The sequence below is a fragment of the Podarcis pityusensis genome (genome assembly GCF_964106645.2).
Source record: "Podarcis pityusensis genome assembly, chromosome: 11".
NCBI classification, from domain to species: domain Eukaryota; kingdom Metazoa; phylum Chordata; class Lepidosauria; order Squamata; family Lacertidae; genus Podarcis; species Podarcis pityusensis.
In genome coordinates this window covers 49,297,217-49,312,109 of record NC_138036.1, presented here as the reverse complement: position 1 = coordinate 49,312,109, position 14,893 = coordinate 49,297,217, and the positions used below count along the sequence as shown (strand labels likewise).

Below are 14,893 nucleotides of genomic sequence, written 5' to 3'. Positions count from 1 at the left end.
TGCTGAATGTAAACAGTAAATTTTAGATGGGATTGGTATGCAAGTGGTTTAGAGCTTCAAATTTCTGGGCTCCGATTGATGGGATAAAAAGCAATTCCTGGCTGATTTCCAGGGAAAGGACATCACTCAGTGGCAGAGTAATTGCTTTGGATGCAGAAGGTCTAAGGCTCAATCCTCAGACTCTCCAGGTGGGGTTGGGAATGTCCACTGACTGAAACCACAGAGAGATGGTGCTAGTCAGCACTGACATTACTGAGCTAGATGGAGCAATAGTCTGCCTCAGCATAAGGGAGCTTCCTATGTTCTTATGTTTTTCCCTAATGGGCCTTAAAGCAGCTCAGAAGGGGGGATTTTGATCAGGGGAAACAGCATGGGGTCCTGATCCAATCGCTCTCTCATTCATATAAATGCACTGTAACACCATGGCTAGATTTAAAAGAAATGAAAAGAGATGTGAGACTTTGACTGGATTATCTAGCTAAAGGTTTGTCTTTGCCACCAAATATTAACTGTCATAAGTACAGCCATAATTCAGAGGCAGACTTAGGGGAGCGCAACCAGTTCGCCCACACTAGATGGAGTGTGTATGGAGGTCCTGGGCTGTCAAGACAACCAGACCCCACTCTTGGCCTTGCTGATGTGGTCTAAAGGAAAGCAGAGCAATACGTTTGTCACCAGCTTGGCTGCAGGAGGAGCCAGAAGGGAGCATGCAAGCTGCCATTTGACCACTTTAGAGACTCCACTCCAAATTTGTGCAGAGTTTACTCCTTAGCCTTTTGTTTACCAGAAGATACCCTACAAGGCAGTTTTAGGTTCAGGATCAGACTTTTCCTTCTCATAGATGGGCTACCTTTCCAGGTTGATGAGCCCCATCTGCCCCTCACTTCCCTCTACAGCGCAAGCAGAAACCACCTTTTTGACCACTGGACCCGCTATTGGTCTCATCCACTCAATCTGCCAGAGCCTGTCTTTGCAGGCAGGGGAAATCCTTAACTCACTGGGGGTTTAAGACCCATTGGCTACCCTCACCTGGTTTAGCCGGCCAGTCAAAGCTGTTTCCCAGGGTGCGGCCTCTGTTGCATGCTGACAGCTTTTAGGAACCACAGGTGAGAGCAGAGTACAGGGTGGGGACCAAAGCTGGACAAAACTACCCCAGAAGGAAGACAATATGTCTCCCACCAGAGGTATTACCCGTCCCCTAGCACTCCATACACCCCTTTAAACAGTGTTACATCTTAAATTTAGCAGGACAGTTTAAACATTTCTATGAATATTGAAACTCACAAACCCTACCTTTTAGTGGAATGTGTTTAATTACCTGGCAAGGGTATTCACATTTTTCTCCTCTCCATCCTGGAGCACAGGTGCAAGTTCCATCCAGAGTATTGCATGCCCCTCCATTAAGGCACTGGCATGTTAAATTGCAGCCAAGACCCCACGTCCCACTAGGGCAGTTTATAGAACAGTCAACTCCATGCCAACCTACCACAATGAAAACAAAACACAGAGAGTTCTAATTTTCAAATTCTTACTGCCTATTTCTTCCAACAATCAATATCAGATTTCTGGGGATGCTTAGTGCCATGCAATCAATGGGCTCCCTATCTGAAAGATGGCCACAACTGTCTTTTTCCCCTTCTTCTTATATTCTTCTGTCTTTGCAGTGGCACCAACAATGCCACTCACTACCCTGTCCGCTGACTTCCTGGGTGGGATTTTAGTGGATGGTGGGCAGCAATGCCACAACTGAATCAGAGCCAAGCTGAGCTCCTATCCATGGTGGTCTCCCACCATTTTAATTTACCTGTAATGCAATGTTCTGGCCTATAGATAAGGGAGGGCCAAATTCCCTTATGGACAACTTTCTGGGGACTACATACATGTCTGGAGACTGCATGTCTGAGAGGCAAAAGCAAGACAGAGCAATAAATGTGACTCTGTACAATAGTTTACTTTCTAGTCATGCGAAATCAGACACCCACACACCTATCCAGCCCGGGGGGCTTACATTTTAGGAAGATTAAGATGCCAAATGGACATGGATAGAAGCTCAGCGTTGCTACTATCAAAAGTCAACTGCTGGCAAGGTCACTATGCAGGAACATGGCAGGTTCAGGCCAGTTTAGGGAGAATCCTGAGGGCCAGATAGACTTCTGATGTGAAGATACAGTTTTGACTGAGAATTTTAGCATAACACACAGCTTTTTTAAAACAACAACAACAACAACACCATTTGTCTTGGGATAGATGTTAGAAATTACCCAGTAGGGATTATCACTACCTTTCCCCAACTATTGTATGTGATAGTAAGATACAAATATATAAGAGCTTAAGGGAAAGGAGCCTTTGTTAAAAAGGATCTGAGCTGTCCAAGAACAATTAGTTTTAAGCTGATACTTGTGAACATTTTGGTCCATAAAAGCATAGGAAATGTGGTGGAGATGCTCCGTCTAGTTAAAATTAAAAATAAATGCAATTCTGTGTAATCAATAGTGACACAAACAGGATTCCTAATTTTATACTTCACTTACAGCAAGGGGAAGAAAAATAACTCTGTGCTGAATCTAATCAATATGTTGTTCAAAACACATGTTCTGTGATGAATTTGTCTCACGACCAGAGTCCCTAGCTGCATAATTAGCTGTTTAGGAAAGGCATTTTGTTGACGCAGGCCACTGTGCACTTAACAGAATGAATAAAAATGAATTTCCTATAGTCAAGGGCTGGTTACAATTGTTATCTTATAGCTCTGTTCCATTTGCTTATTTGTTATGTTGGACATTTAGGTCCTTTCTGAGATGATGCTAGCATCCCCAAACATTATTTGAAAATCATGTATTTGTGCTCCGTTTGATTGTCTCAACTCCTCAGTACTGCAGAATAGTAGGATCAAATTTGTTGAGATTCTGAGAAGAGCTTGGTTGCATGAGCAGTGCTTAGAAACCACAGAAGAGGGGAGGGGGATTCCATTCTTACTTTTTCATTTTGCAGTTTTGCTTATATTTAACACCTCTGGTAACATTAGAAGGTCTCAGCAGCCCTTTGCCTTAACATCCAGTTAGTAAGTGATTTAAAATCCATGTCCCACTTCTTGCCTTAAAAAAATAAATTAATGTTTCATATGACTCCCGTATTACAAGTAGTACATTATTTATCCTACCTGCTTTGCAGGTACAAGAACCATCCACAGGGGAACAGATGGCCTCATTTTTGCAGCTGCATGTTGAGGAACATTTTACTCCGTATGTTCCAAGAAGGCAAGGAATAGAGCAATCAGAACCCTAAAACATGGTTGACAAAAAGAAAAGCCATATTGCAATTGAAAGGAAAGTTGTTGGCCTTTTGATTTCAATGACTACACAAGCAGTCTCTGAATGAATAATTGCCATTATTGAATTTTAAAGCAGAGCATATATCTTCATATGCATTGTCCTACATCTCTGTGCAAGAGATAATCAGTACCTACTGACTGCTTGCACATAGCATATTCACAGCAAACAAACAAACATGCAACATAAACATATTTTCTTACTGAGATTATCCCCAGGCAGGAAAAATATAATATATGAAAGTCTCTTAGTGCATTCTAGATATCCATTTGCTCACTCTGAAATTGTGCAAATATTAGGAAGTGCATAATCTATAAGAAATAAGAATGTGTACAATTTGCATTTCCACAGTGTTTTCCTCTTTTCTGTCATGATATACAGAAACTCTGCAGAGTGTCTTAGATGCCCTAGCTCTTAGGAACTGCAGGTGAAAATTTGATGCACAGAATAATGTGCACCCAAGTGCACGTGGCGTCTACCGCTTTCAATTTCATGGAAATTCATATGCACATCTGAGTGTTATGTCCCCCTACTTAAGCTCTGGCAAGTTAGCTAAGGGGCTTAGCTTATACATCAAGTTGCTGCTATTTCTTTTTGACACAAAGCAAATTTAATAGCGGAAGCCGAACCTGCTAGACTGCCACATCATCCTTAATAAAAGATACTAATTTCATATTAGTTGGCATGAAAGATAATGCATCATTTCACAATTTTACCCTTATTCCTGTTACTTCTACTATAAGCAGAGGCAACTAAAGGTGTCAGGGAACTGCCATCGGAAGGAAGGGAAGTGAAAGGGCTCACACAGGTTGGGAGAGACTCAGCAGCTGAAGAGGGAACCAGTAGGGGGAGAGGAGCTGAGCTGAGGGAAAGGGAGCTGGAGGGATGGCTCAGAGACACTTCCAGCGAAAACAGTGGAGAGGTTTCAGGACCTCCTGTAGGGACACCCACTCCTCGCCGGAAACTGTCACGCAGAGAGTCCAGAAGACGTGTTTCCGTTAAGGAGCTTTTATGTTGGAAGCGATTCCGAAAGCAACCACTGTCGGAATCTGCCAGCGACTGACGGAGCCATGTTTAAGGGGCTCCGTTACAGACAGAGGTTTGCAAACTTGACCAAACTCTGAGGGACTAGGATTTTACACACAAGCAGCTCATCGTCCCATCACAGCATTCCGACAGTCTTCGTGAGCAGCTTGTGCAGGAGAAGGCATCATGAGCAACCCAGCCGGAACCGGAGAAGCAGGAGCTGGAGCGGGTCCAAGCCTGGAAGAAAGGTACCGGGTGTTGGAGGTCCAGCTAGCGCTGCAGACGGCGAGGCTTGAGGAGAGGAGGGCTCAGGATGCAGACAAAAAGGGGAAAGACACCCAGCTCGTCAGAAAGGTACCAGGATTGGTGCAGAAGTTTGGGGGGGAGCCCAAAGACTATCATGGCTTTCGGACAGAGATGCAATATGCCCTCAATCTGCAGTTTGATGAATGGAAAACCACCATGTTCACCCCTTTGGGGGCATTTGAATATTTAGTTATGCCCTTCGGCCTACAAGGAGGCTCCGCGTGCTTTCAATCGTTTATGAACCACGTCCTGGGGCCTTTGCTTTACAAGAATTGTGTGGCCTTCTTAGACGACGTGTTGGTGTATTCTGAGAATGAGGAGCAGCATGTGAGAGACGTCAGAGAAGTGTTGAGCAGGCTGCAAGCCAACCAGCTGTGGGTGAAACTGGAGAAGTGTCAGTTTCATACCAAGGAGGTGGAATTCCTGGGGTATCGCCTGTCAGACAAGGGATTGGCCATGGATCCCGGCAAGGTCCAGGCGGTGCTGGAATGGAAAACACCCAAAACAAGGAAGGATGTGCAGAGGTTCCTAGGATTTGGGAACTTCTATCGTAAGTTCATCCGAAACTTTGCCCACCTGACGGCGCCCATTACGGACTGTCTCAGCAGTAAGAAGAAGTTCGTTTGGACTGAGGAGGCGGAGCGAGCATTTGAGGAACTAAAAAGGGCCTTCGCCTCGGAACAACAACTCCTGCATGTGGATTTACAAAAACCGATGAGAGTGGAAACTGACGCATCAGACAGAGCTATTGGGGCGGTGCTTCTGCAGCCAGGGAAGGAGGAGTCAGAGTGGAGACCGTGTGCCTTTTTTTCGCGAAAGCTGAACAAATCCGAGAGGAACTACACGGTGTATGACCGAGAACTACTAGCCATTCATGAGGCGTTCCGGAGATGGAGGCACCTGCTAATTGGCGCACAACATAAGGTGCAAGTGTGCACTGACCACAAGAACCTAGAGTATTGGAGGACGGCACGAGTGCTCAACCAACGGCAAGTGAGATGGGCCCAGGAGTTCTCCAAATTTAACTTTGAGATTTGTTACGTGCCAGGCCCAGAGAACATTAGGGCGGACGCTCTCTCACGCAAACCTGAATATTTGGAGGGGGAGGGAGCACCCGAAGAGAGACATGTCATTCCAGAGGACCGCTGGGTGTGTGGGGCGGCATTGGTGGGACAAAGAGAACTGGTAGAGGAAACAGAGAATGATGAATACGCCCAGAATAAGCTCAGAGGTCTTAGGGGTGAGGGAGAGGAACCAGGGGGTTTCGAGGAAAGAAATGGAGCTTTGTATTACAAAGGGGCACTGTATATCCCTGAAGGAGACTTAAGGGGGAGGGTACTCAAGCAGTTGCACGACAGCCCCACGGCGGGGCATTTTGGACAACACAAAACCATGTGGTTGGTCACCAGGGAATTTTGGTGGCCTAAGGTGAGGGAAGATGTACGGGAGTATGTAAGAGGGTGTGAGCAATGCCAGCGAGCCAAAGGGGAGAGGCGGGCACCGGCGGGGCTATTAGAACCCTTACCAACCCCAGAACGACCTTGGGAGGCAGTGTCGATAGATTTTATGACTGATCTGCCGAAGTCCAAGGGGAAAACAGCCATCATGGTGGTGGTAGACCTACTAACAAAGATGTGCCACTTTGTAGCCTGCTCGCATGCAGTCACGGCGGAAGAGACAGCGAAGTTATTTGTAGAACACATTTTTAGGTTGCACGGGGTGCCATTGAGGGTGGTCTCAGACCGAGGAAAACAATTTACTTCCAGGTTCTGGAGGAAGCTCATGAGCTTACTGCAGGTGGAGGTCAACTTTTCGACTGCCCGGCACCCTGAAACCAACGGGCAGGCGGAAAGAGCAAACGGGGTCCTCCAGCAATACCTGAGGTGTTATGTCAATGACAGAGAGAATGACTGGGTAGAAAAGTTGGCGCTGGCGGAATTTGCCTACAACAATGCCGAGAATGTGTCCACAGGGATGAGCCCCTTCTTGGCTAATTATGGGTGTCATCCCAGGGCTTTCCCAGGGGGAGAAGGGGAGAGATGGGGTGTCCCGGCAGCCGAGCATTTTGTAGAAGAAATGGAAGCAATCCATCGTCAGCTCCAACTCAACTTAGAAAGGGCGAAGGAAGAATACAAGAGGCAGGCAGACAAGAACCGAAGGGAAGGTGAAACCATAAGGGTGGGAGATAGGGTGTGGCTGTCAACCCAAGGGTTGCCGTTCAAAGGAGGTTGTAAGAAATTAAGACCCAGGAGATTGGGTCCCTTTGAGGTCATTCAACAGGTCAACCCAGTGGCTTTCAGGCTCCGGTTACCCAACCACATGAAACTGCACCCAGTATTTCACAGGTCGTTACTGTCACCGTATGAGGGGGGACGAGAAGGGATGGCCACTCGGGGACCGGTCATAGAAGAAAGGGAATGCAGCAGCCATGTGGCAGAAATCCTCGACGCCAGATGGAAGGGGGATCAGGTGGAGTATTTGGTAGCGTGGGAAGGAGAACCGGAGTCAGAAAACACTTGGGTAATGGCAGAAGATATCAATGACGAGGTATTGATAGAAACGTTCCATCAAAGGTTCCCAAGGAAACCTCAGCCTGTGGAGAGGTTCCGGAGGGAATACTTTGGGACCACCGATGAGGAGGAGGAGTTGGAAGGATTCTCGGAATCGGAAGGGGAAGGGGAGATGGACTCTGAGGAGGAGGAGTACTTCGAGACCAGGAACCGCAACAGGTGGAGAGAAGTGTTCGGGACATCGGAAGATGAAGGAAGTTCATTCCGGGGTTTTGCCTCCTCACCGCCCGTAGAGGAGGGGGCGAGAGGGGATGAAGGGGGCCCTGGAGGGGAGGTGGATGTCAGGGAACTGCCATCGGAAGGAAGGGAAGTGAAAGGGCTCACACAGGTTGGGAGAGACTCAGCAGCTGAAGAGGGAACCAGTAGGGGGAGAGGAGCTGAGCTGAGGGAAAGGGAGCTGGAGGGATGGCTCAGAGACACTTCCAGCGAAAACAGTGGGGAGGTTTCAGGACCTCCTGTAGGGACACCCACTCCTCGCCGGAAACTGTCACGCAGAGAGTCCAGAAGACGTGTTTCCGTTAAGGAGCTTTTATGTTGGAAGCGATTCCGAAAGCAACCACTGTCGGAATCTGCCAGCGACTGACGGAGCCATGTTTAAGGGGCTCCGTTACAGACAGAGGTTTGCAAACTTGACCAAACTCTGAGGGACTAGGATTTTACACACAAGCAGCTCATCGTCCCATCACAGCAGGCATACAATGTAAGTAGAAATAGGTGGAAAAGAAGAACAGCAAAAAGTGTAACAGAACTTTTTGACAAGAAAAAGTATCATTGCTTTTAAGATTGTATTATGAGCATTACATTTTTATATAAACACAGGTGATTGGTTGCTACATTAGATGTCAAGTTTACACCAATAATTCAATTTATAATGAGAATTACACACTGTCACTTAAATCCCTGGATCAGAACTTCCCATAGTTCCACCTGCTTCTTTTCCACAGGCCCTGCCAGCCAGGTATTTATCCTTCTCCTGGGCGTGGGGCCAAGTGTTGATACTGGTCAGTTGGCATCGCACCCAGGTGAACGCCCCCTAGAGTCCTGCCACCATTGGCCAATTTGGAGGCAGGAGTCTGATCCGGCTGGCAATAGGCCAGTTCACAGGGGAGACGCGGTGCCCACAAAGCAGCCCGCCCAAGGAGGGCAAACGGATTAGCAGCTTTCCATTTTTCTTATTCTCAAATACAGACGAGGAGATTCTAATAGATTGCTTTATTGAATTCCAGAACCTGTAGGTGTGATCTTAAGGCTATCCCCCTCCTGACATACATTTTAAAATTCAGTTGTTGTTTTTTTAAGGCCATTGGTTCACCTACATTTTATCAGTTACCACCACAAGCAACTCAGTGGACACATTTGGAAGTGGCGGATATTGTGTTAGCTTTCCTTGTTACAATGCTACCGCTTCTGTCTTGATTTCTAACATTCCCTTTCCACTGTTGCATTACTGAACTGTTGCTTTTTAAAATAAATATAGAACCGTGGCACACTAAATTTCATTCACACCGATGGGTGTGGTGTGACACGCTGGCACCCTTTATGTGCTTCTGTTCCCCCTTGATTCACACATGAAAATGGCAAGAAAGACCTGTACCCCAAATTTCTTTCATCCAACCATTTTCGGGGTTAATGAGGTTGTAAACCGATTTTTTTTTTTTCCTGAAGGCAACTAATGTAGAAATGGATGTTAGACATCTGCTAGATTCTCAGAAGTGGCCTTTATGACATTTGACAGATCACATAATACATAAAAATTATCAAGAGGGAGGGTCGGGAAAATGCAGTCACTGTGTCCAAAGGACTGATAGCTGCTGAGACAGCCAATGAGGAATAGTCAATGACAATTGAAATCGTGTACCTTAAATCCTGGGGCACAGATGCATTTTCCAGTCACACTGTCACAGTCAGCACCATTTTGGCAACTGCAAATCTGTTGACAAGATTCTCCATAGAATCCCGGGGAACATGTCTCATTACAGTAGAGTCCAGACCGGCCTGGCTTGCAGGAACATTCTCCAGACATAGGATGACAGCTGTGACCAAGGCATGAAAGGAATAAAACATTTGGAGTTAAATATGACACCAAGAATCCAATGCAGCAAAATACTCTTACAGACACATTATAAAAGGATTTCACACAGGGGGCTTTAAAAATAAAATGAAAATGCATGCACTGGAGTGGGTGGGGATACAGGAACACACACTGTAATATTATGTTACCTATGTAATAGTAAAACGAACTTCTATTTATTTTGTATCTTAAATAATTAAAAACATTCCTTTTGTATTGTGGAAAATTTCCTGTTACATGGGTATGGTTAGAATTAATTTCTCGGGTGAGCAGTGACAAAAGTAATCTGAATAAACAACCATAATATCTTTTCAAATGAAGTGTAAAAACCTCTGTGTTTCACTGATGGCTCATTAGGGTGCAACTCACCCGCCTACTCCCACAAACTGGCTACCACTAAACTCATGCTCGTAATTTGCATTCTGCTTTATTATGAAGGCCATATTGAAACTTAGTGCTCCTTTATGATACATCCATGAGCTTCTTTGTTAGTTAAAACTAAAGATATGGCGTTAAAAGGCATTCTTGCATTTAACGTGCCGTGTGGAATTTCATCCCAAAGCAAATATGAGCTTCAGAGCAGGGATTCCTACAGCAGTGGAAGAAAGGGTTAAATTCCTTCCATGTCTGCTGTACTTGCCATAATACCTGCCCTCACAGCTGATGCTGTGAATTTGAATTTAAAAAATAAATAAATCCTGCGCAAATATGCATTTAACTCATGTGTAGTTTGGCCCTGAGTAAGAAACCTATATATGCTTCCCCTCGCTTAAAGTGGTGTGCTAGCCTGCAACAGATTTCCTTCCTTGAAATGACGCCAAATCACTTTTACAGAAGAAAGGTCGGGGCACTTTTACAACCTTGGAGAATATGGATAGCCTGTGGTTTCCATACCTGGTGAAAGACCAGCTGTCTTTACCTGAAAACAGCAGCTCCATTCAATAGCAGCTTCATTCAGTAACAGCCACACAGCTGTTGTCTTGTAACAAATGGACACCATCAGCTGCGCTAAGATATATGTGCCGGGAAAGTGGACACAAAGGGGTGCTCTGTGGTTCTCTGGCAGACAAAGCACTCAGCTTAACGCTCACCAAAGGGAAGCCTTAATATCCAGATCAATTATGTTTACAATAGACAGCTTGTTTAAAGATGGACTCTGATCACTGATTGAAGTAATATTCCCCAAGGCATCCTGAAGGGGGAGGATGTACCAAAATCCAGACACATCAAATGAATTATGGCTGGAGATGGCCTTCCTTCAGTGATTTGCGGGGGAAATCCTCGCTGTAAGACTCCTTGCTCATTTAATATAACTTCCTTAATGCTTGATGTTCTTTATCACTATTACTAACTGCTGTGACCACCAAGAGACACTGGCTTTCTTATGAGAGTAAAACAAAAAGCATAAAAAAGCACACACACAAGTATAAAGTAAGTTTTCCATTCAACTCCAATCTGCAGAAAGCAGGAAGTGCACATTTTTTTCTAGCTGATATATTATGTGTTACATGTTTCTGAAATCTTTGGGAAACATAGCGGACTGAGATTATTCATTACTATTTGATTATTTGAAATATTTGATCCTAAATTTTCAATCTTTGGTTTTCAAGGCAGTTCATAATTAATCCAGAGTGCGGTGGCTAGACTGGTGACTGGGAGCAGCCGCTGAGACCATATAACACTGGTCCTGAAAGATCTACATTTGCTCCCAGTACATTTCTGAGCACAATTCAATTCAAAGTGTTGGTGCTGACCTTTAAAGATCTAAACGGCCTCGGCCCAGCATACCTGAAGGAGCGTCTCCACCCCTATCGTTCAGCCCAGACACTGAGGTCCAGCTCTGAGGGCTTTCTGGTGGTTCCCTTACTGAGAGAAGTGAAGCTACAGGGAACCAGACAGAGGGCCTCCTTGGTAGTGGCACCCACCCTGTGGAACACCCTCCCATCAGATGTCAAGGAAATAAACAACTATCTGACTTTTAGAAGACATCTGAAGGCAGCCCTGTTTAGGGAAGTTTTCAAAGTTTGATGTTTTACTATGTATTTATATATGCTGGAAGCTGCCCAGAGTGGCTGGGGCAGCCCAGTAATATGGGCGGGGCACAAACAATAATAATAATAATAATAATAATAATAATAATAATAATAATAATTTCCATTTGAGGTCAGAGAAAATGATATGGGTAGTGGGCTTGCTGCAATGGTGCTCAGTTCTCCTTATGAGAAGAGGCATGTACAAAGTGCTCGCCTACACAGGTGTGCTGCATGCAGCCTGTTTTCAAAACCCAAGACAACAGCTCCATTCCAAGGAGTACTTGAACTTTAAGAGCGCTCCTATCCCCAATATCCAAATGCTGCTTTAAAAAAATAAAAAAACCTTCTTAAAGAGCTAATAGCCGTTCCACGTAGTGAGAAATTGCAGCTCCTGGTGTGCACATTTCAAATGATCCTAGGGTTGACAAATAATCCTGGGAGTGATGGAAGATGATGACATGTGTTCCCTCCCATGGACATTGTCTCAGGGGTAAAAGATGGCTGTTTCCATTTAAGGACCCAATCTAAACAACTTTATCGCACTAGCCATTGGACACAACAAAGCTGAATTAAAAAGAAATACAAGCAACACAGGTGGTGCTGTGGGTTAAACCACAGAGCCTAGGACTTGCCGATCAGAAGGTTGGTGGTTCGAATCCCCACGACGGGGTGAGTGCCCGTTGCCCGGTCCCTGCTCCTGCCAACCTAGCAGTTTGAAAGCACGTCAAAGTGTAAGGAGATAAATAGGTACCGCTCCGGCAGGAAGGTAAACAGCGTTTCCGTGCACTGCTCTGGTTCGCCAGAAGCAGCTTAGGCATGCTGGCCACATGACCCGGAAGTTGTACGCCGGCTCCCTTGCCAATAAAGCAAGATGAGCGCCACAACCCCAGAGTCGGCTACGACTGGACCTAATGTTCAGGTGTCCCTTTACCTTTACCTTTATTTAGATCTCTGTGTTTCCCCTTACAGTTCATGCCTATATTGTCCAGCGTCTTCTTTTCGATCTTTTTGGCCACCAAAGCAAAAAGTGGGTGACTTTATGAGTCACTGAAGCATTTACATCGCTAAGAAGCCATAGGACCTTCTCTGACGGGGAGAGGCATCTTTCCTGTATGGACAGTAGGATGAGAAATCACCTCCAGGGTCCAATGTATAGTGGGCAAATAGTAAATAGTGCAAGATGTCTTCCCCGCAGTTGCCCACATATACATAGTCTGTCTTTGTATGGTACCTTGCTATATCGTCTGTCCAGGATGGTGGAGGGCATAGCTTGAATCGCAGCTCAGTAAAAGCAAATCTAAGTGAGGCTGGCCGTCTAAGTATCTAAAGGGGAAAGACTGTAGCCCAGTGGTACATTATTTGCTCTGCATGCAGAAAGTGTCAGATTTAATCCTTGGCATCTCTAGGTAGAGCTGGGTGAGACCCCAGTCTGAAATCTTGAAGGGCTGCTGTCTGTCCATGTAGATAATACCGATCTTAAGCACTGAAATATGGCTGCTTCCCATATCACTTCTTCTTGCACAACAAAGGCCTCAAGAGCATTCTGCAAATTCCCAAGTCCAGCTACATTCCTTGAGATTCATCCCACAGTTTTCCAGAGGGCCCCTTGACTCTCAGGAGCAGATGCATCGGGTGCAGCAGTAGGAGCCAGGAAAGCCCCACTGAATAAGCACAGCTCCACTTGTTCCTCTTTAAGTCTTTGGGGAATAAGAAATCCCTGTTCGTTCATTTTCTCTCTTTCTCTTTAAGTAGAAGTCAAACTGTGACATTGATATTCTGTAGCCCTGTTCCCCAGCCACAGTGTGCTAGGAAGCCATAGCTGTGCACATATTGATTGACACCAAAATTAGTATTCCGTAATTTGTAATTAAAATATAGGAAGCAGAAACACTTTGGAAGCTTTTGATGGCTCGTGTTTAGTTAGTTTAATTGGCAATGCACAGCACACACAGATGTTAAGAAATGCGGCACCTACTTATCTCTTAAGTTCACATCTTAGGGAATCTGCTTGCACGCAGGACATCAAATTAGTATCTAAATCTGCAATTAATCAAATATTTTACTGCCAGTGACAAATTATGCAGAGATGCCAGATACATTGTGCCTATGCTCTTAGGTATGGTGCTTATCATTCTGCAGGTATGGCCAGATCAGACCAAAGGCTAAGCTAGTCCAGCATCCTGCTTTCCAGTGACCAACCAGATGCCTTTGAGACAAGCAGGCTATGAGGGCACAGCTGCACTTTCATGGTGACTACTGTTTTGAAAGTCAAAGCTCTGAATGGCAAAGGTCGGCAATACAGTACATTGAAAGGAAGAAACTTGCCTCCACGCCCCAGACTTTCTTTGGGAAGAGCCAAGAGCCTATTGCTGAGGATAAGAGACTGATGGGAAATAGTATATGACTAAAGGTAAAAAAATAGTAAAGGACCCCTGGATGGTTAAGTCCAGTCAAAGGCAGCTATGGGGTTGAGGCACTCATCTCTCAGGCCGAGGGAGCCGGTGTTTGTCCAGACAGCTTTCTGGGTCATGCGGCCAGCATGACTAAACTGCTTCTGGCGCAACGGGACACTGTGACGGAAGCCTGAGCACACATAAACGCCATTTACCTTCCTGCCGCAGCAATACCTATTTATCTACTTGCACCGGTGTGCTTTCAAACTGCTAGGTTGGCAGGAGCTGGGACAGAACAATGGGAGCTCACCCAGTCATGGGGATTTGAACTGCCAACCTTCTGATTGGCAAGCCCAAGAGGCTCAGTGGTTTAGACCACAGCGCCACCCACGTATCACTACCCCACAGCGAAATCCAATGTTTTTATGCTATTGAATGGTGCATACAGTGTGTTAAGACACACTTTTTAAAGAGACATGTGAATATATTTTGGATATGTTCAGGCATATCTGAAATGTTTTGCTTTCATCCTATACTGCCAACTTAAACCGTTTGCTCTTTTGAAGTAAACTGTAGAATTAACAAACAGATGCTCCCACGCCTACATTATTTCTAAGTCCATTCCATTTGTCACAGAAAAGAGGAAATGTCAAAAACATGTTCAAAAATAGTCACATGCTTCTGTTTACATCTGAACATCTGCAGTATGACTTGACCAAAGCTGTCTTTCCAGTGGTATAAATGAAGGAACAGCTGTGTTGAACATGAATCAAGCATTAACCTTGAAATATCAGAAATGCTACACAGTGCTGTGCCATACATTCTTGTCAATGTAAAATGTTTATAGCAGACTTTAGTTAATCTTCTAAAAGCTTAATTGTAGCTCCTACATACAGATTTTAACAGAAGAAAGGTGCATTGGTTTGGTAAAACTTTCTTCATTTAACTAGCTCAACCTGGTAGTTACTACATTACCTATTGCCCACGGGGAAATGGCACATGGGAAAACAGGAAGCACACCAGTGAAAAGTCATGTTAATGAAAATGAGAAAGGAATGTAACCAGCTCCCACGTCAATTGCTGAACACATCAAGCAATCACAATGTTTAAATATATAATCCTTGCTGATCATGATGCTACACAACAGTGAAAACATTTCTTTTAA

At 45.0% G+C, this 14,893-nt stretch overlaps 1 protein-coding gene across 2 annotated transcripts in view; it reads right to left on the bottom strand.

Moving 5' to 3' along the window:
• MEGF10 (multiple EGF like domains 10) overlaps positions 1–14,893 on the bottom strand; it is a 124,412-nt gene that overhangs the window by 35,657 nt on the left and 73,862 nt on the right. For both annotated transcript variants that reach the window (XM_080972357.1, XM_080972356.1), the window contains exons 10-12: positions 9,090–9,264; positions 3,161–3,281; positions 1,319–1,482 (exon numbers count right to left, since the gene is read on the bottom strand). In XM_080972357.1, coding sequence (XP_080828483.1) covers positions 1,319–1,482; positions 3,161–3,281; positions 9,090–9,264 — 460 coding nt within the window. The remainder of the gene's footprint in view (positions 1–1,318; positions 1,483–3,160; positions 3,282–9,089; positions 9,265–14,893) is intronic.